General features: G+C 42.0%; 1 protein-coding gene across 1 annotated transcript in view; it reads left to right on the top strand.

Annotated features, from left to right (window-relative positions):
- The first annotated feature begins 424 nt into the window (after positions 1 to 424).
- LOC114445041 (calsyntenin-2-like) overlaps positions 425 to 22,158 on the top strand; it is a 219,611-nt gene continuing 197,877 nt past the window's right edge. Inside the window, exon 1 of the mRNA XM_028419985.1 lies at positions 425 to 488. Within this exon, the coding sequence (XP_028275786.1) occupies positions 425 to 488 (64 nt within the window). The remainder of the gene's footprint in view (positions 489 to 22,158) is intronic.

Raw genomic sequence — 22,158 nt, 5'->3', positions numbered from 1 at the left:
GGAATAGGAGAGAGAGAGAGGGAAAAAAGCGCCTGAATCCATCTCTCTCCTCCCCGTGACGTCGCTCGGTCTGGTCCCGGGGTGCGCCGCTCTCTGGTCCCGTCTCAGCAGAAATCACTTTGGCTGTTGCCGACTCTTCCATTCACACACTACACACAGCTGCGGTGCGTCGCGCGCGGTGCCGTAGCGGCGGGGTAGCGTGTTGCGGGTTCCCGGTGTCCTTCCTGTACACTCCACGCTGCCCGTGTTGTCCCACATATCAGTGAACTGTTTGCACACTGCTTCAAGAGAGAGGAGAGGAACCTGAGGCGTTGATTAAAAGAGGAGAGGGCGGCAAGAAGGAGAGGAGAGAGGGAAGGAAAAAAAAGACAGAGAAAGAAAGGAGAGAGGAAAGAGGTCGCCGCGGTCCTGAATCACCGAGAAGATGCTGAGAATAGCCGGCGTGTTGGCTGTAGTGGCTCTGGGGTTGAGCGCCGCTCGCACCAAAGGTACGGTAGGTGAAGGGCAGCTTGCTCCGTGTGGTGCGCATCTGCCGGTGCGCTACGGCTTTATCGTGGATGGATGTGGACAGAGAGACTGTGTGGATGCAGGAAATGTCCATCTGATGCAGATAACTAACTGTGCTGCCTGCGTGTTGATGTTCCTCACTGGAGGGCTGTTTTTTCTTTGGGCATTTGGAGAATCATTACAGTAGTATAATTGCACAGCCCCTGGTGGCACTTGAAGGTGTTTGTTTTATCTTGTGTGGCATCACTATAGCAGTTATATGGAGACTTGGACAGTGTTTGCATTGCTGAATAAACAGCTTATACAGTGACCTTATTATGGCCTATTTTTGGGTTAATCTCATGTGGCAGGAACTTTTTGGGGGGATGCATTATCCTCCTCGCAGTTATTGCTTCATTATTTATGTGTTGTCTGGATGTAGAAGAAACGTATCAGATGTTACAAGCCTGTGGGTCCTTCCTGTTGGTTTTTGTGACTGATACATGCAGGAGGAAAGTGGAGCAGAAGTAAGTTTCAATACATACTGAAACACAAACAAGCAAAGATGTGGGGTGTGCATAAGTAATGTTGGATAATTGGGGTTATTGTTAATTATCTTTAAAGATTATTAAAGATACATAAATCGAAAGAGGACAGTTGTCTGTAACTGTAAGTGTGAATGTCCTCTATATAGCTGCATGGCAGCAGTTTATTTGCAGTTTTATTTTCAGTAAAAGTTGATCCACAACAGAGAAAGGTTTACCTGAACTTTTTTAAAAGCCATGTTCTTTAATTTCATTCACAACTGAGATTAGTTCATTCAAATTCCACACATGTTCTCTAATCCCCAAAGCCATACGTCACATCCACATATGATGTCGTGTGCCACACTGTTGCCACTTTTTGTTCTCATTGCTGAGCTAATTTTAGGTCCTCTCAGTATCCCCACTGCAGCGCGACCGCTCAATTCTCTAGTGAGACTGGCATGTGCCCGTAGGTTAGCGGGTAAGTGCGGCAACAGGTTCATTGCTAATCAACTCCCTGTAGACCGAGGCTGGCTTTTTACTCTGTGAAATAACAAGGTGACACCTGTCAGTTTCGTCTGGTAGCTGAGAGGCACCACAACTGTGATAAGCTGTTCATCCTGACACAGGGAAGAGCCTCCCTGCTGGTCGGCTGGCTGGATACAGCTGCAGTGTTTGTGTATGCGTGTGGGGGGGGTCATGCTAATAGATAAGGCTGTGACCTGTTACGGAGGTCAATGTTTTGCCTTATATGCTTTTTTTGTTTGCTTGAAGGAAACAATGAGGTGACTGTCAGTGATGTGTGCGATTGCAAAGTCACACACAATATGTGTGCCAGAGAAAATTTAAATCAGATGAGTTCATACAGCCAGAATAACTTGATAGTCCTTTTTTATGGAAGGATTTATTGTTTTTTTTTTGTTTGTTTTTTTTTTCTTTTTTTATCAAGAGCTTGGCTGTGAAGTAAACAAATTACTGCCAAGTCAATGGGGGTGGAAAAACCAAGCACACCATGGTTCTAATTGATTCCCCAGGGCCACTCTACACTGCGGTTAAATCCAGAAGAAAATAAGAGGCTATTGTCTCCTGAATCTGCCTGCTCTCTGTTGCTACACTGACCCTCAGCACCCTTCCTGCGTCCTGTCACAGCCGGCAGGAAGCAACCCCCCCCCCCCCCCCCCCCAAAAAAAGGCAATGTTTTCCACTTCTCACACCTGATTCTCTTTGAGTTTGTATAAAAGTAACGAGTAAAGTAGTGCAATGTGAGTGGAGTGCAGAGAAGGATATGCCTCTGCGAAGCTGTTTTTCAGATAACTTTTAAGCGCCGCTGCTCCTGTCATTCTCTGTTTAGCCACCGTTTCATTACAAGAAAGTGTAGACGTGTGAGTTGCTTTAATCACCGTCACCCTCGAGTCATTCGTTCAGACACGGCACGTGCGTGTACTTGGTGTATGTTTCAGTTATCAGTTGTCAGTTATCAGAGCTTGAAGCTTTAACATATCTGTGTTTGTGTGTGTGTGTGGAGAGTGATAGAGTGTAGTCAACATGTTGACAGCCACCAAGTATGCAAAAAAAAAAGGTGATGTCGTTTACAAAGGAATTTTGCATTCGCTGATACATGCTGTGGCTGAAACGATTTTCCCAAGACCAACCGTGTCGCCGCTCGACAGGCAGAAAGAGCTATAGAATTTTTGCCAGTGCTGCCCGGAGCCCCGCTTTTGTGTAATTCCAAGCAATATGAACTCTGAATTTAGATAGCTCATTACCAGCGCAGTGTATTTTAATTCAGCTACCCACTGTGTGACTCTGTTGGTGGAACCTTTTGCTGCTTTATTATATCCAGATAAACACACTGTACTTTTTTTCCAGTAAGCATGCAGACTGTTAGAATGTAATATTCATAATATTCAACCTAAATTCAGAGGACTCTTGGTAACAAGCTATAGACCATGGCAGCTTGGACGTCTGCGAGTAAAGTTGCAGGATTAATTGACACAAAGCTTTCTATAGAAGTGTTGTGTGGCTGGTGTGTAAGCCAGAAAGCCGAGGGGATAGTCATTTCAGGATCCCATTAGCAAATAAAAAAAGTGGGGGTAGAGGGGGACAAAAAAATAAAAACAGAGGCAGATTTATGTCCCCCCTTTGGAGAGAGGAAGTGCATTATGGTAGCACTCTATAAATCCTCCAACAAGGCTGTGACACAGGATGCGGTACAAATCCTGTCCGGCCTCATCGCAGCCAGGGGAGGCAGGGCTCAGCGACATGGAGGAACATCACAGATTTTTTTTTTCTTCTTTAAAACCAACACTTGATTTCTCCAGCTGTGTCAAAGCTCTGCTCGGCCCCTCTGCCATTTGAGAAGCGGGAAGGCTTAGCAGCTGCAGTGATGGAAGGGTGCCAGGCCACTGATCCCAGCTACAACCATCAGAGACCAACCAATGGATAAGTTTAAGCTATTGTGCTCTAACAAGGAGGAGATGGAGATCCCACGAGTACACCAACACCTTGTGACTAATAACGGAGTTCCTCGAAGTATAATTGAACTTTGCTCATTAGCCAATAATGCTGTTTTTATTGCTAAAGAGAAATCAAGCCTCTTCTTTTTGTCTCAGTGTTAAGTACACGATGAGTGTGTTGAGTGGGTGTTTTTGTCTATTTTCAAACATTCACAGAAAGCCACAAAAGGAAATGTACACTTTGGAAGCTATTATGTGAAATTTGAGTGTGCTTATCTTAGGTATTCCTCAGTGGCCTTTGTCCTCCATGTTTATACTATATACAACATCTGACTTCTGGATGTTTGTCCAGATATCTGACTGAACTGTGTAGTGAGTAGGTGTCTCATATATTTCATATTCTCTTCCTTTTTCTTCCTGTTTGGTTCATTTTAGTGGCCACGGCCGACCATACTTGGCAACAAATATTCCTCCAAGGCCCATTGATTTGCCCTACAGAGAGAGAGAGAGAGAGAGAAGAGAGAGAGAGGAAGTAGAGAGTGGATTTGACCAGAGACAAGGCCAGGGTAGTTTTTACAGAATTAAGTTAAAGTGTCTTTTCGAGATGCATTTGGAGGGAGAAATGGATGCAGCTGCAGGAGAGGAAGGAAACACCACAAATCAGAGACATGGAGAAATGAGATGTGGTTCAAACATCTGACGTGACCTTAAAAAGAGAGAACAGCTTTTCAACATGATCTTCATCAACAGAAGATTTCTCTTGAGGGAAATGCAGTAGATTAACCACCACTGGACTCTGATGACATAAGGACTGCTTAACGAGAGCTTTTAGCCATCACTGTAGCTACTTCAAGATACTAAACAATAACATCAAACAAACAAACCTCAGCACAGGTCAGAGGAGATAGAAAGACTAGGAGGGCACAGATCTGACTTTAGTCCTGAGACCTGGACTGTGGCATAAGAAGTATGAACTACCTCCACACAGCTGTTTGGCTCTTTATGTTCAAGTGATGTCACGCAGAACATCTTGCTGACACATGACCAGTGCCTTGCAAATGATCTCCCATTATCTGATACAAAATCTAGCTATTTAGTCAATATTAGGGATGATATCTAATATAATATCAGTTGGATATGAACACCAGGGAAACACATTCATCAGGTTGATGACACTAGCATAATGAAATCTGATGGTTGTTAAACAAACAAATGCAGATGGCAATCAAAAATGCTTTCAAAGACCTTGATGGTATGGGATACACAGACTGTCAGGAGTAGTGTATGAGTGGTCACATACCTTTGACTGTGCAACTTGTGTTCTTTTTTGTTACACTGTGTTAAGTAAAGTTTAGAATTAGAAAATGCTTGATGGCGACTTTCAGCTCAATATGATATTCCAGTAATTATTACCTCATCACGTGTCCACCAGTGTGGATGTGTGTAGGTGTGCATCATCACTGCACTGCCACTCTCAATCCCTTCTTCTAAATAATCAAGTTTGCTAAGTTGCTCTTGGCAGACACACTTCCCTGTTGATTTGCTCTCATGGACTACAATGCATGCAATAGACACCACTTAGACACACAAACACAGAAGAGCTCTTCAAGATATTCAAGGGACTCCTTCTGCCACATTCTTCAGTCCTTGTTTCATTCATTTTGGTGCTGTTTTCCAATCACTTACCTCTAGTCCAATCTCTCCACTGCACTGAACTCCTCTTCTATTTTTCAGTGCGGGTTGATGAGACATAGCAAGGCACACACAGACACACACACAAACACCACACTGATGAGTAGCAAAGGGTTACAGAGACAGATAGTGCCTGACCTGTCCCTCTCCACCAGCTGAGTCTGGCTGACCTCAGAGGAAATGATCAGAGGGAGAAGGTGGAGAGAATTATTGGACGAGTAAGAGGGAGACGGGGTCAGAGAGAAAGTTGCAGATCTTTGTCTTTGTGACTCATAAATCTTCAAACTTGACAAGTGGAGCGCTTGGAATTGAGTGCAGACTTTTAGAATGGACATGCAGGCAGAGCAGGAGTGGCAGAGTAATTTAGACATACAACTCTGGCATTTACTTTGGCTGAGGTCATATATCCCTCAATGTATAAACATTTTAACCTACAAACACTATGGTTCTAAAACACTGACAATAATAAAATCCACTTCAATTCATATACAATGCTTACTGATATATGCAATTACCTCTATCAAGTGGTAAGTTGATGGTTTATTGTTTTAGGACTACTTGGATTTTTTTATTTTCTTTGGCCTGGACCTGTTGCCAAGCAACAACAGACTTAAGTAATCCTGGCAAAGATAGAAACCATCAAAAGGTGGTACATTATAGTTTTTACTCCGTCTACTTTATGGATTTTTGGAGAAGCTTGTGGTTGGATTTTATTACCTTCTGTTTACCTTCAGTTTATTCCTCCTATTTCTTTTACAGAAATGATTAATATTAAATCTGTCGCTGTAAGAAATCAAAAAGAATAATCACCAAAATGTTAAACTCCTTCTTTAACAAAGAATTTACTGCATGCCTGCTAGTTAACACAGCACTTTCAAATTGCCTTCAGCCTTGTGTTGGACCTTTTCTAATGCATGCTAGCCCGAGCTGCTATGGGCAGCTCCATATTCAGGTCAGCCCCACATGAGTGTTAGTTGCCTGTTTCATCCCTGCAAGCAGTAACACATGCTTGTTATTGTCAGTCTGCACACACCATCCCATTAGAAAGCATCAGTCCTGTGTATTTGTTAATGGTTTGCAAGGTTGATGATTATCCACAGGTATTGAGTTGCTGGTACACACATATTAATCAGGCGGTAATTGTTATTTTCCTCATTCTGCAACAATTCCTAAAAAGGCATACACAAACCAAACACCAATGCACACAACTGTGCAGCACACCAGCGGCCTCTGTGTGATTCTGTGTTGATGATTGTGTTAAGTGCTCATCACTTGCGTGTCTGTTCTCCTATCTGTGCTCAATTTCAATTAATCTGTCCATTTCCCCATGAAGGCAACAGTTGTCATCCCATATGCTAGCCACTTACAGGCAGCACAGACGCTGCCCAAGCTTTTACCTATACACCTAGATGCACTCAGGCACACGAACAAATGAACACTTCTCTCGGTTAAACATTTTCTAAGGAGGATGCTCTGACCCTAAGTGCTCACTGATGTTTTAGCAGTCAAAACTCCATCAGCAGGGGCTTTACAGATATGTTGGCCCCTATAAAAGGCATGTTATTTAGTGCTGGTTGTTGTGAGTTACAGTACCAGTGTCAGCATGCCTGGTGTTTGTCCAGCCTGCCAGCAGATGCTGCGGAGTCTGTCAGTCTTCAGCAGCAGTTATGATGGGTTGTGACTATGGAGATGAGGTCTCCGTAGCCTGTATCTGTTTAGCCACATTATCTCTGTTGTCGGCTGTTATCAAAGTGCTGCTGCTTTCTTTTCACGTTCACTGAAATGTAAGTGAGTATCTGTTACCAAACCAAAAGGAGCTGGATGCCAAACAGTTAGTCTTGCGTAACACTGTATTATAAAACCTATGTATATTAATACGAGTTGAAGCATCCTGGATTACTATAAATGCTTTAAAAGCAGCCTCACTGCTGTTGTTTTGTTGGCAGACAATGTTGTTCTTACTCTCTTTCAGAAATATTGCACAGTCACTGAGAATTGCAAGACAACAGAGGAGTTATACAAAGCGAATGTCTGGCACTGTCCTTGGTCCTGTAACAAGCCAATGACACTCAGCAAGGAAGCTGCTCAGCAGAGCTATCCGTTGTGCTGAAAGCAGACTTACGGGAAGATTTTGTCTGTCCATTAGCTTGGGCCTCAGCATGAGCGGAAATTTGCATACAGCATGAGTGCAGGGATATTAGAGGGGTGGAGATGTGTGAGAACACACTAGGGACCTGACAGCCTGTCACAGTTATGATAAGGCTGAGCAGTGATTGATGAGTGACAGATGGACGGGTGAAAATGGCCAGGAAATGTGCAGCATCTCAATGAAAACAGTTTTACTATTTACCAGTTAGCTCTCAGCAACATATGTGTGAGCATTATTTCGTGCCATCCCATGGTTGCAGTGGTTCCAGTGGTCACCATATTGGCAATGCGGTGAGGCATCAGGGGAGCTAGTTTTTGGACATTTTAACATGGAGGTCTTTAGGGACTCCTTTTTAGTGCCAGCCTCAAGTGGCCATTCATGGAACTGCTTTTTTTTTTCTTGGCACTTCAATTTTATTATTACAATTAATACAGTGCTTTTTGCTACAGCAAATACTGGGATGTAAATATGACATTATACAAAGTATAAGGGTCATAACAGTGTCCTCAACAGTCTTTAGTGCATTGACTTGTGGCCAACGACTCTCACATACAGACTGCTCAACCATGTTTTCTACCTGATATAGGAATCTCAGCACAGTGATCCATTAATCCTGCAGCTGCGTGACGAGTTTGTGTGGAAGTGTGTGCGCACTGTGCATGTTTGTTATGACATATGAAATGCCATAGCCCAGAGCTTTTTCATCAAAAATCCTTCATTTCAAGACATCTAGTAGTGATTGTTCTGCTCACTCATACACATGATTGCACAAACGCACCCACACACACATGCACAGGTGGAGCATTTGAACAGGTGGGACCAGCTTTGTGTAGAAGCCCTGTCACAGATGCAGTGATTTCATCCTTCTGCTGTAACTGGGCCACTGATACACACATGTATTCACACACACACAGACACGTTTGAGCTCTTTTTCTCTCACCTCTGTAAAGGTGTATCCCTGTGGCTGTTGCACAGGTTCAATAATTGCATGCTTGAATGTGTGTGTCTATAGATACAGCTACTGTGTGTGTGTATGTGCATGCGTGTTTACCTGGTCAAATCCTGAGGGACTTGAACTCTCTGCTGGGATGTTTCATTTTTTAACACGGTGCTTAGGGCCTCATTTGTCCCTGTGTGTTTTAGGAGAAATCACCAAGGTGCTCCTATCTCCCTCCCCAGGAAAAAATAAACAGAGAGGTGGGAGATAGGAGCACTGAGGGTACCTGTCAGCTCTTATACAAACACAACAGAGTGTAGCAGTTAGTAGGAAAGAACACAATTTGTCAGAATGTGATTGATTTTCAAACCTGTGCGTCGCTGCATGTGTATTATGGTTTAGAGCAGCTGTCACATCACAGTCACCACTCGTGTCCTGAATCTCTTAGTCCTGCCGCAGACACCAGTCTGGCTGGAGCAGCTCCACCTGCAGGAGGAGGATCTGGGTCAGCGTGCACCTCTTCCTCCACCCACCGCTTTCCATCCTTTCACTCCCCTCTTGTTCTTCTGTCTTCTTCTGTCTTATCTGCCTCCATCTTACATTCACATGTGTTTTTTAACTTGTCTTTCTTTGGCTAATCTAGAAGCCAATAATATCAGAAATGCAATCTTTCTGCTTTTTAGCTTTGTGTTTTTTTTAATCTGTGGTCCTCATCTTTCTCCATTCTCCCGCTGGGTTTTTCCTGGTGTAGCATTAGCGTGGAGGTAATTACCGACGGCGAGGCTTAGCCAGGTCTTATCACGCTGTTCTCTCTTTCCCACGGGATCAGTCTCTCCTCTTTCTCTTGCTCATTCAGTTTCAGCCTCTTTCACAGGGGGCCGATGGAGATTCTCCTTATGGAAGGACATTGGGTTAAGGACATTTAAAAGCTGAAATTTGAATCCAACTTCTGTTCTGTTCTAGTTAGTTTTGCCCTGTGAGTAGCTTATGTTGACTTTATTAGGCTGTGCTTTATCAAGGCCAAACATAGCCCGACGAGACTGGGAGAGTAAAGGGTTGACTCAGATTTATTATATTTTCAGATCATTATTGCATTTTTCTTTCATATGCTACCTACATAAAACCTCAGATAAACACAGGATGACACATCATCAGTGTGCCTGCACACCGTTTCACATGTTCTTTGGTGCTAATAGTGGAATGGTAAATAATAATAATATGCTACAGTCATGCCTTTAACACGCAGTAATATTGCCCCCCAACTCTCCTTCACTCTCCCTGCTCTGTATTTGAATATCTCATCACTAGGATACACTGTCTGTTAGCATGGATGCTGGCATGTGTGTGTGAAGGTCACTCATTTTTCTAACCAGCACATCATTATTAAATCATGGCTGCACTCACCTCTCCTGCTTTTTCACTGTTTAGTTCTCACGTTGTGCAGCATGTGTGTTTTTGTTTGAAACGTCAGGTGTGTGTGTGGGTTTTTTTTTTTTTTCGTATGTTGTTCATGCATGTGTGTGTGTGTGGGCCTGGGCCCCCTTGAGTTCTCATTATGGTGAGAGTGGATGGCCGAGCGCAGGCCTAACATCTGTCTCTGAGAGTGGAGGGGCCCCACACCGTGCTCTTAGCCAGGAAACATCCAGAGGAGAGGCAGCATTCTGCCGAATAACGAGCCACTTCGCTACACCTCGCTCCGCAGAAAAGTTCACTCCTCTACTCCAAATTGAACCAAAATTTTGTATTTAATTAACTTTACACTGCAGGCCAATTAGCCAATCGGAGGTCACCAGTTGTCTGCATGCTGCAAGTTGTGTTAACTTAAAACTACACTTAATGACACATTACATTTCAGGTAAGATTTAATATGTAGGATTTTTAAATGCTGCTTCCTATAAAGTAACACTTGACATATCTTATAAGCAGTCACTAACCTCAAATAACAAGTCGATGTAATGTATCAGCTACTTTTACGTATTAAATGATAAAGCTTAGAAAAAGTTGTAGCATGCCTTTCCACCAGTATTGTTATGTATGGGGAAAAAATCCTGTAATTAGACAAGCTATAGCTTTAATAAAACCAGCTTCTCACACCAAATGAGGAGAACTAAAAAACTCCTGTTTGTTTGTCCTCCGTAACAATGTAAACTAAATATAGTGACACTCATCAGAGAGCGGGAACACATTTAAACATCATCATTTCAACATCAAGGGGTAAATGGTTTATGAAAAAATGTGAGCTTAACTTAGAGAAACACAAATTACTACACACAGAACCTTTAATATTTAATGCAGCTGCATTAAAATAATATCACAAGGCTGCACTGGGAAATCCTTGCATGCTTTCTCGTGAGATTTTAGCTCGATTTGCTTGTTTTTCTGTCCTAGAATGAATGAGATCTATGCGTGTGTTCTTTTTCTTTTATTTATCAATGCAGCAAAAAATGTGTTATCTTTCAGCACAGCCTGCTTTATAAACATGAAGTTTATAAAGCTGAACACGCCTGGTGTTTGTTTTAGAGGCTTCCAGATGCACCAGTGTAAGACCAGGAGGGTTTCTAGTAAGACCAGGAGGGTTTCTTTGGAGCTGTGTTTAAACCGATAACTAAATAATGCAGTTGAAGGCAGCCTTTTCAATTATATCATGATATATACAGAGAAATCATCACAGAAACACAAGAGGATCATGCTAAAGCCTCTAACAGATCTTTTCACAACATTTTATGAGGCAAGATTTCTCATTTCGAACCATGGCAATGAGTCTCATTCTAAAAGACACAAAAACAAAGTGTTCACCAGACACTGCATACTGGTTGTTTCAGAGGCCTGACCTCTTAATACATTTTCCTGGTGAATACGGGCTGGTCAGTCAGCAACAGTCAATTGTTCTCCACGACAAAGATCAGGATCTTTGCAGCAAACACACAGTGTCAGCGTTCATTTCTAAAACCCTATCAATTATCCTTCACACAAACACACAAAACCCATTTCTCACCAGAAATTTACCAACATCTGTGCGCCCTTGTTGTCATGATCCATGGTTTCTTTAGTGTTTCCTAGTTTATTTAGTACTCTGGAGTTTTGGCAGACTTCCTGTTTTATTTTGAAAGACTGTGTAACCCTGAGTGTTTTACTTCCTCTTGTGTCCTGCTATTTGTGATTACCTCACTTGTTACCCTTGTGTAAGTCTTGTCCTCCCCTTTGTCTTTGTCAGTTCATACTGTTATGCGACCCATCCGTTCCTGCGTGTCTTGCTGGATTACCTGTGCTCCTTGTGTTCCCTGTGCTCCTGGTCTGGTTTATTTGAGTTTGTTTGTCTTTCAGAGTTTTTGGATTTTGATCCTTGGTCATCTGGCTTTATGTTAATAAAGTTCACCATCTGTTTGGATTTTGTTTGAACTTTGGTTTAAACAAATTTGAGTGTGTGTTTGGGTCCACTGGAACTCCCACCTAACACTTGTGTTTATTTTATGATGAATTATAAAGGTATTGATAACGGCAATCATTCAAGACACAGATGATAACATCCATCCATCAAAGCAACTATGGTGCACTCGCAGATGCAGCAAACTGATCTGTGGGTAGATTTTTGAGTCACAGTGCTGTTTCTTGTTTAACTTCACAACATGATTTTTGTTTGCTTCTTCAGTAATCTTTTATTCTAGATAAAGCTACAAGAATTTAGAAGTAAATTAGTTACACCTACTTTGCAAGCAATCCAACACCAGCTGTTGCTTGCCACGTTTAAAAAAGATAAAAAATCACACCCACCTGCTGGACGCGTCCCTCCTGACTACATGTGTAACAGTTTGAGATAAGACGATGTTAATAATACAATTCTACATTTTCTCAAAGCTGCGTTTTGCCACCACCATTGTTTCCTGTGTTCTCCTGAGTCATCCCAGAATATTTTGAAAAGATATGAAGCAATCCATCTCTGCCTCATAAATGCAAAGAAATATCCACATTCTAATCTTCCAGTACATCTCGAAAATCACACTTTTATGTTGCTGGAATACACACAGCTGCTGCCTTTTTGTCTGACTCACACACATGCAGCTATTAATATCAATGAGCCTTCTCCTTTTATGCGATGCTGTGGGTCCCCAAACAAATAGATTATATCTAGCTGTGTGGCATTCTCAGCTGGTATTTTCAAACACTCGAGTGTTGGGCACCTGATGCTCAAGAACATATGAAATGTTTTGTGTGTGTGTGAGGAGAGCGAGAGAGAGAGAGAGAGGGACATCGAGACCCTCTGAGTCTCTCAGTCCCGGTGAGCCTCTCCCCATCTGTCTGAATGTGTGACAGTTGTCCCCCTGGTGCCTGGAGCCAAGAGGGCTGAACACCTGTAGAGAGGTGCAGACACACACATTCACAGATATTCACACCACTTGCATTCTCACCTCTATCTGTGTTCCTCTATCTTCTTTTTACCTACCTCTAGTTTGCACCTTTTTCTTTGTGTGTGTGTGTATGCTGGTGCTTGTTGTGGTGCTCCGCTGTGTAGTGAATGACTTGTCCCCGGCTGGGCAGGTAATTTTCCAGTGGCATCGGTGCTTTCATCCATGCAGTCTCTCCATGTGCCGTGTTTTGAATTGACATCGTAATCACGCCTTTGCCTCTTTCTCTCCATTTCCAGCCCCTCGGGAGGGTCTCAGGGTTTTTATGCAGATTCTGAAACAAAAATAAATAAATAAATACATAAATAAAAATAGATGGAAATCTGTGACAGAGGGCAGCAGAGGTAGCAGAGGACAGGTAAGCAACTGGCTGACTGACAGGTTGATATTGAAATAGGAAGAAAGAACACAGTGGAATGGAATGAAGGACATCTGTTGAATCACATAAAGATGCTATCTTCTGAATTGTTATATACTGTAGATAAGTGTCTGGGTTTTAATGTTTGCCTTATTTTGAATAAATAGAACCATTTCCTCCTGCTCTGGTTCTTCCACTGTTGACATTTACCATCTGTAGCTGTCTGTGTCTGACAGCTGCACACTCGTCAGTAGCTGGTTTGCAGAAAAAAAATACAACAGACCTTTTATCGAATCACATTTTGAATGTGTATATGTCAAAACTGCTTGTACGAACAAGAAAGCTGATGTTTGGTTCTCACGCCTTTACGCATCAATAATAATTATCACTCTTTCTACAGTACATACTTCCAATTCAGGCCGGTTTACACAGGAACACATGCAGCCCAGTGAAGTGTACATGCAGCTCAATGAAGTGTATATGCACAATCCCTTTGAAAGCATGCTAAAAGCATTGTGAGTTACTTTTTGGTGGGTAGCTGCAGCAGATGAACAGGGTAAGATGCTGCAATAATGTGTGCTGTGAGAGACATGCAGGAAAGCTGATAATGGCTTTATAATGAAATATTGGCATCGACAGGCAGATGAGTCGAATGATGTTCTCTGCAATGATTTGCCAAAAAAAAACAAACAAACTACAGATATCACATTGGAAACAAGCCAAACTGAGCTGGACAATATTGGCAATAGCAGCAGTATCAAAAACTTTATGCATCGTTATTTCCCAGCATGCAGTGCTTTTATTATGACTAGACTATGAACTTAAGGTTAAACAACATAAAAACATTGTGTAACATTAACAATAAAGCTTAATTAGAATAAAGGCAATTAGCTTTTTATTCTTAATCCCAGTGCAGTGTATTGAGGCTATGATAAACATACACAGATCTCTTTTCAAATACAGACAGACATGTCTGCAATCATCAGTTTTGTTGCCACGGTCAACATCTGCTTATTTGCTTTTTATTACTTCCATGCATCACTGTAAAGCAGAAGAAATTGATAAGTCTGCATAAATGTTAAGTGAACATGTGCACAAGTTTGAACACAACACTGCAGTTTAGGTGAAGCTAGAAAATGTTGCAAATCATCACTTTAAACCTGGAACTCCACCTGTAGTCTCTAAAGTTGAAGGTGAAGAATGATAAAATATTAAGAGTTTCTTGTTATATAAAATACTGATAGAATCTGAAGTAGGGGATGCTTGTTTTCCTCTGTTTGGTACTATTTGGAAAGCGAGGTTTCCATTCCCAGCGGGGTAGCACTTGGATTATCTTTGTTTTCTAGTGCTCCGAGCCACTCCTCCCTCACTGCTGAAACTGAGCCTTCAGTAACAACCCCGGCTTCTTACATTCAAACTTGTTTTTGTCTGTCCTGTATTCTCTGGAGTCTCTGAAGCTGCGTGATGAAATACAGACGTACAGTGCAGCGCTGAGACACAGAAGCATCGGGACAGGGATTAAAACCTTCGCCCTGTGACACTGCTGAGAGCAGATGCCTTTTGATGTGAAAGCAATTGGCTCATCCAGCACCATGCAGCAACAGGAATGAAGAATTAATCACACTTATAACAGCTGACACCAAGAAATGCAAACACAGTTTAACATGTGTGGATTTGAAAATTTCATTTTCTCTCCTCTGATCTTTCTATTCTTCCTTCGTCTCCTTCACAGCTGCCATGTTTTTTCTGTACAGTGCGTCATTGTTTGCAATAGAACACATCTTTTTATTTAGGGTTTAAGATATTTTAATCTGCCCTGTGATCGATTGGTGACCTGTCCAGGGTGTAACCTGCCTCTTACCCATAGATAGCTAGGATAGGCTTAAGCCCCCCCATGACCCTGCATTGCAGGACAAAGCGGGTTCAGAAGATGTGGATGGATGGATGGGTGGATATTTTAATCCCAGCTTTCACTATATGGATCATGATTTCAGTCTTTCTTTACTTCTTCCATTCCTGTCCCAATGTCATGAGCAAAGCGGCAGAGAATTCAAGGTCTTACAGAACAAGTGCAGTTAATAAAATGTCATCAGGAGGAGGAGGACAGTATTTAATAGCGGAGAGGATTTGAGCTGGTAGCAAGAGATTAGGGTGCAGTGTTTTACTGGGCCAATTTCTCTTAGAGTCATTCTCTGTCCTCTCCATTCCATCTCTTGGGTTTATGGACAGGAAGGTGTCCATAAAGTTACATGGGTGAATGGATGCTGGATGGAAGTATGTGTCTATGTAGGTGAGTGCGAGGCTAGATGATATGTGTGTATTTGCTTAGCCTAGGGTTCAGCCAAAGCAGGGTTTTCAAGGCTGATACTAATGGCCCTTTTTTATGGGAGGCTGCTCAGCAGATTTTTCATGCCAGTATTCAGTGTCCTTAAAACTTATATTTAATGTGCACCCTCTATAGTGGTAGCAGACAAGCTGTTACATTTTCTCTAGTGTTTAGTTACAGTAGTTGTCTCCATAGTCCGGGTTTTCTCTGAGTATTCTGGCATCCTCCCACATATCAAAGATTAATTTTGCATGTGAGTGTGACTGGTCCAGCCCCTCTGTAGTACAGGACAAAGGGGGTTCCGAAAATGGATGGGTGGGTAGTAGGGGTGTAAAAAATAAAAATCTCCCTGTCTGAGTTGCTCACGCACCGGCCCATGACACTCTCGCGAGACATAAAATAGCACTGTGTTTGCGAGGAAAAGATAAAAGTGGCCGACACCATCTACAGTGCACCATCAAGTTTAAAGTCAAAGGTCTGGAAGGAATTTGGATTTTATATGAGGGATGAAGCACTGGATAATACCGCTGCGATATGCAAAGAGTTGGTCTGGTGGTGGTCTGGCTCGTCTTAGTGAGACACCATGGGGAGCGAGGAGGCTAGCATAGCTAGCACAAAGACACGACAGGACACAGACATACAAGACTTCTTCCAGCCGAAGCTCAGCCACAACTCGGATAAAGCCAAGGTAATAACGGCGTCAATAACCCGGTTTACTGTTAAAGACTTGAGACCATACTCTGTTGTGGAGAACGAGGGTTTTCGGGACATGATAAAGACACTGGAGCCCCGTTACAACATACTAAGCCGTCAGCATTTCACTGACAAGTGCATGCCAGAGCTGTATAGTAAGTAAAAGTAAAAGTTGAAGTCAAAGAACAGATGTCTAACGCAGAACGAGTGGCAATTACCACAGATGCCTGGACGTGCATTCCTATGTGACAATCACAGCGCACCACATCTCTCCCAGCTGGGAGTTGAGGAAATGTTATATTCTACAGTAGCTTATTGTTGCTTGATCTGAGGCCAACGGACCTCCAAAAATTTCCTTCACCTTGTTTAGTTGGTTATTTGGCTTTAATTTGTGCTAAGAATGAACTTGAATATAATTAGAATAATACATGTTTTTCATTGTCAGAGGGGCTTTGTAAAGTTCTTACAGTGTAATACACTAATAAACATGACATGTCTCTGAAGACACATGTCAAAAGTTACAGATGTTCTCTAGTCTTTGACAAAACTAGTGGAAGGGAAGTAATGCTACATCTATAGTTCAGACTTGTTATTTCATAACGTAAATTGAACAAATTGTAAATCGTCTACTTTAAAGAAGAAACTGTCAAATCGAATCGAAGCATACCGTATTGTATCTCAATAAAATCCTATCGAACCGAACTGAATCGTTCCATTTTAAAATGTATTGTTTCTGAATCGTATCATACACCATGTATTGAGATACGTATCGGATCGTCTTATATTGGAGAGATGCACACCGCTAGTGGGTAGTAATGGTCCCATATATATTATGACACTAAAGGTTGTTTGGAGAGGTGTGAGTTTGGTTTTCACTGGCTCTGTATATTACATGTTTAGTTTTAGAAAACACTCATTGTTTGGGTCTTGGTTGCTAAGAATACAGAACATGGCACCTTCTACTTATTTGACCATGGCAATGCATTCTTATGTAACCTGGTGGGAGTGAGACCACCCTGCATGTCTGCATTTACTTCGGATTTAGACTCCTAGATTTAGTTTATGAACAACTGATCAATGTACTATTCAGTTATTTACTGATGATGTAATGGTGATTGAAGCTTCAGATTCAGTATGTTCATCATCAGCCCTGTTGCCATTTGATGGATTAACAAGCCCTATTAATCACATCTGCTTAAATATGTAGGTAATTTGTTCATTGTTTTTACCTTTGTAGTCTTTGCCAAAGAGATCAGACAACTGAGTTGAGTGATAAATCCCTCCACTAAAAGAGCAAGATTACTGATAAAATATAATCCAATTTCTGCTTGTGTTTGCACTAAGCGCAGCTGTGCATTAGTACAAATTGCAGAGACAGATCATCATTCAACCTTGTTGCCATGGCTGTCAAATGTTACATATATCTCTCTATATTACTGTGATGAAAATGTGTCCCACCCATTTTTTTTTCTGGGGTTGTTTGAAGTTGGAGTCACAGTTGCATACTGCTAATTTCTCTGCCACATCCAGCTAAACTGTGTGCATGGTTTATCGCTTGGCACCCATCATGCTTCACTCCTTTTGAGCCAGTGCAGTGGCATTACCATCACCGGCTGCCAGGGGCAACGGGCCGGCTCTGTGGGATTGGAATGCAGCCGTGTGTGGGAGTGTGTGTGTGTGTGTGTGTGGATGGCAGGCAATCTGTCGCTTGTTTACACTTTATATATCACTCTCTGAGTGTTGTAAATCTCAGTGTCCGTCCGTGACCGGCTCCCTCCTGGTTGGAATACATCTGCTTTTCTCTTTCTTTCCATTTTCTTGTCCTCCTGTAATGTGTGTATCATACTATAAATCACACTGGAGCTCCTTTATGTGATGTCTGTTTGTGAGTGTGGGTGAGATCACTCCCACTCTTGACATCCTCCTAACTTTGAAAGCCTACAAGAGTGAAAATGCTATTGATCTGCGTAATGGAAGCCGCGATGCACCAATCAGAGTGGTGATGTCACAGACAAATGCACAATCTTCGTCCTCCTGGCTGCCTGGAGACACCACCTATATTATCGATCGATCACTTAGGTGTCACTTTTTCCACCATCGATCTATCCACCTGAAATCTGGCCAAAGACCAGGAAAACAATCTGAAATTAAGGCAGAGAAGAAAACTCTTTTGATCAATGGCTGCTAAATATGCCTCCTTAACAAGCCCACTTCATAGGTCATTGAGAGGCCAGCGCTGCTATCATCAAAAGCCTGCTTTACTTACCACCATCTTGCCAAACGACAGCGATAGCTCCAACGGGAAAATCAATGCCTTTCCTCCCCCATCGGGGTGAGTACTCTAAAAGCATTTTCCATCCCACTTTTCAGCTTTTTATTTATTAATCTTTCAGCAGCTGACTCTTGTTTCCTTTCTATCTTAACATCTGGGATGAGGCTTAAGTGGTTACAAGCTCTCCCTCATTCTCCTACTAGCAAAAAATAAGGAGCCTCCTGAAGCCTGGTCTTTAGCTTTATACAGAACTCCTGTCATGCATATGGAAAAATGTTGATTATTTGCTAATTGATTCAAATTTTTAATTCATCCATCTCCACCCCCCACACCCCCCTCCTGCGCTGTTGACAGTTCACTAATAGAGGCAATTGGATAGGTCTTGGAAATGGTTTGTTCAATTTGTTAGGTCTTTTCAGTTGTGAATGAAGGGAGAAGAAGGAGAAAGCGTCTCAGAGTGCCATGGCGTAGGCCCAGGCGACTGGCTATAGGCTGTTTGTCTGAGTTGTCTGATTCAGCCGTTGATGGAGGTATTATTTGCAGTTGGAGTAGGGATGAGTCGCAGCAAGATTGTGTGGAATAGGGATTTTCTCAGCTCCTGGCACATGGGTTGGGCAGAGAGATAAAATAATCCCCTGACAAGTGCAATATGAACGAAATCCTCGATGGAGAAAATCCCATGTTTACTTGGACATGCAATTCCACCATCTCCATTTCTACCAAGGCTTTTTTTGTGGGTGGGGGGGGATGGACACTGTGCATTTTTTTGATGAGTCTTTTCCTTCTGACCACTGCTGTTTGATATATACCAATTTTATGAGGACTGGATGAGCTGGAGACTGCAGGTCAATTTGCACTTGTGGATATGACACCGTCACACACAAAAGAACATGCTGGTTTTGAGAATGCTTAATCAACTGCATTCATCCCTCCCTCAAACAAACAGACTCATGTCTTATCATTTTCTATATTATGCAAAAAAATATTTAACATGAAAATGACATGAACAAAAATATTTGCATTTTGTAGTACATTCATTTGAGGCAATCACTGCAATCAGGCTCTTTTTGTAGCACTTCAGGAGACTTGCCAGCTGTCTGTTGGCCCCCCTCATTGAGCTCCACTTCTTTCAGGTTTGATGAATACCTCCTCACATCCTTGTGTTTCAGCTCTTTCCACTCATTCTTGAGTGCTTTGGGTGTACACGGTGGGCCATTATCCTGTTGTTAAAGTCATGACATTAGACTGAGCAATACAGCTAGAATGACTCCGGAACATCTTTTGATTTGATTGCACCTCACTGTGCCAGATGCAGCAAAGCTTCTTTTTTTAACAACTTAACAACAATTTTGTCATCTGTCGAAAAAACATTCTGCCGGAAAAACCATGCCAAAAAAAACTCCAGAAAGGCTTTTTTTTTATATATATATATTTTTTCAAAAGTCTACCTGGGCTCACTTCCATTCTGAAAGGGACATATGATGCAACCAGCCTGTGTTGCACCTTAATTTTAGAGGTTATTTGTTGTTGCTTGGTTTTTTTCCAACATTCTCTCTATCATTCTGGGATTTCTTTGTTTCATGTCGCCATGACACTTCTGAATAAATGTAGAAAATGTGGACAAATGGATCTCATTGTGCTTGAAGCATGGTCTTATAGTTTTGGCATGCTTGACTTGATGCCAGATCTCTATAGAATCTTTGCCTTTAATGCCAAAGTAGTGGGTGGACATTTTCTTTGAATAGAAATGTGACTATAGAAAGGGCCACGACATAAGGTTCATTCAAAGTGGGAGAATGGGGCATGCTTTCAGGAGCTTATTCAGGTGGCACAAAAAGAAACAATAAATGTCCCAGAATGAAAATGCTAGAGAGAAGCACAACTTTCATGTAAGATCCTCACTCATAGTATTACATGTTTAACAATTCAGCTGCTTTCTATGAAGTTTTATGTTAATGTTCCCTCACACACTCCATACGGTTAATGCTCATTATCAAACCCGCTGGTTTCTCATCTCAGTGGATAATGTATACATTTGTGTGTAAAGCATGTAACAGTATACCCCTGTATCCCCACCTCATCAGTGTTTTTTTTCCAACTTATCTAAGTGATATTTGAAAAATTAGCTTAACATCGGTCACACTGGTGTTTTCCAAATGTGACTGGCAAGTCTAAACTCGCGATGTATTGAAGCAGCGGGAGTATTTTCCCCGTCAGCCTGTGCAAAGTCGCTGCTTGTTTTTTTTTTTTAGGCCCTTCTGGTCAGTGTGTTGTTTATATTACTGTGGCTACTGTGGCCGTGGCAGCAGTGACGTGATGAGGACTGCGAGGGTGTCTGGGGAGTGGCAGCCGTGCTCTCGGTTTAAATCTGCAGGGATGGACGCTGATGCTCAAAGTGTCTTTCCATGTCGGGCAGGACAAGCTGTTTTGTGTAATTGGACGACTAAAAATAAAAACCTCTGACCTTGACTGCGTGCTAATGACAGAGAGAAGAAGAGAGGGGAAGGGGGAGATAGTGAGTGCGTGGATGTGTTTATTTGCCAGTGTGATAGAGACTTTACAGGAAGTGGGGGAGGATGAGAGAAGTTGGTGGGAGTGAGGCAGAAGAAAACAGATTGAGATGTCATGAAGGAAATGCACTGTAGGAACAAAATAAGCAGACATAGATGTTGTACATCACACAGTTTAGGAGACCTATTTGATTTGCAGCTCAAACTTATTTGGATACATTTAAAAACAGATTTCTTCTTTTCATTTTGGCCCACACAAAGAATATTCCCTTCTTTAAAAGACTCTTTCCAATAAGCTCTCCTGAACAGATGAGTTAAAAGTCAAAATGTGCAATAGTGATGTCCACAGTCACATTTAAACACGTTACTCAGGTTACACTCTGAAATCTCCAATAGATTATTTAACTTTGTTAGTGGTAAAGGCACAGAATCACGATTGTCAGAACACATCCCTATTTACAACCCCTATAAAGATGAATGAAAACACATGGTGAAGGACAACATTTCTTCCTGACAGTGCATTGGACAATCAATGGTTACCTGTATAATAAAAGACATTACATAAGCAATCCAGTGTGAACCTTCTCACTCGGTACGACACACACTGGAAGGTTGGAAAGGAATGGTGCTAATTAACACATGTTCATTTCATTGACTGTGTACATTTGTGCTGTATCTTTCATTGTCTGACTAGTTTTAGGAACAAACCTGTTCACAACATTCAACAGTAGAAGCTTAAACTTCAAGGTTGACAGTGTGATGAATCTGGTCCCAACAATAGCTCAAAAAAAAAGAGAGAGAATCTCACATTTTTCTGAGTCTTTATTGTGAATGTATCACATTTGTTGGTGTGGACCAACAGAGCAGAGTTTTCTGTGAGTCAGGGCTTTGTGGTGTCTCTACCTTCACTGGGATGCACAAGCATTTCAATTCATACCACAAATATTTGATTGATATTATTATTATTTGTAATTTAATTTAAGCTACTTTTATTTAGCACACAATTGAGGATCAAAATATACATTATTGAGACAAATACATGAATTTTTCCATGACATCACATGCTCAGTGTTGTGACTCGTCTGTATCAATGGTGCATTTGCCTGCAAGCTTGTGGTCCCATTAGTCTCTGCTGAGATCACATTCAAACACACATCTGCTCTACAACTGCACTGTGGGGCTGCACAGCCTGTACTTGTCTTCCCAGCACTGCACAGGACAGGGAGCATAGGAGGGAAGTGTTATTTAAAGCCTGACTGACAGCGCCGGAGGAAATACACAAAAGACAGCCAGGGAATCTAAGTAAAAATATGGAGTACTATAAGAGGCAAGGGAAAGAAGGAGAGTGGGGG

Source organism: Parambassis ranga, chromosome 13 (genome assembly GCF_900634625.1).
Source record: "Parambassis ranga chromosome 13, fParRan2.1, whole genome shotgun sequence".
Classification (NCBI taxonomy): Eukaryota; Metazoa; Chordata; class Actinopteri; family Ambassidae; genus Parambassis; species Parambassis ranga.
Note: the sequence above shows the minus strand (reverse complement) of the source record. Positions and strands in the feature narration are given on the sequence as shown.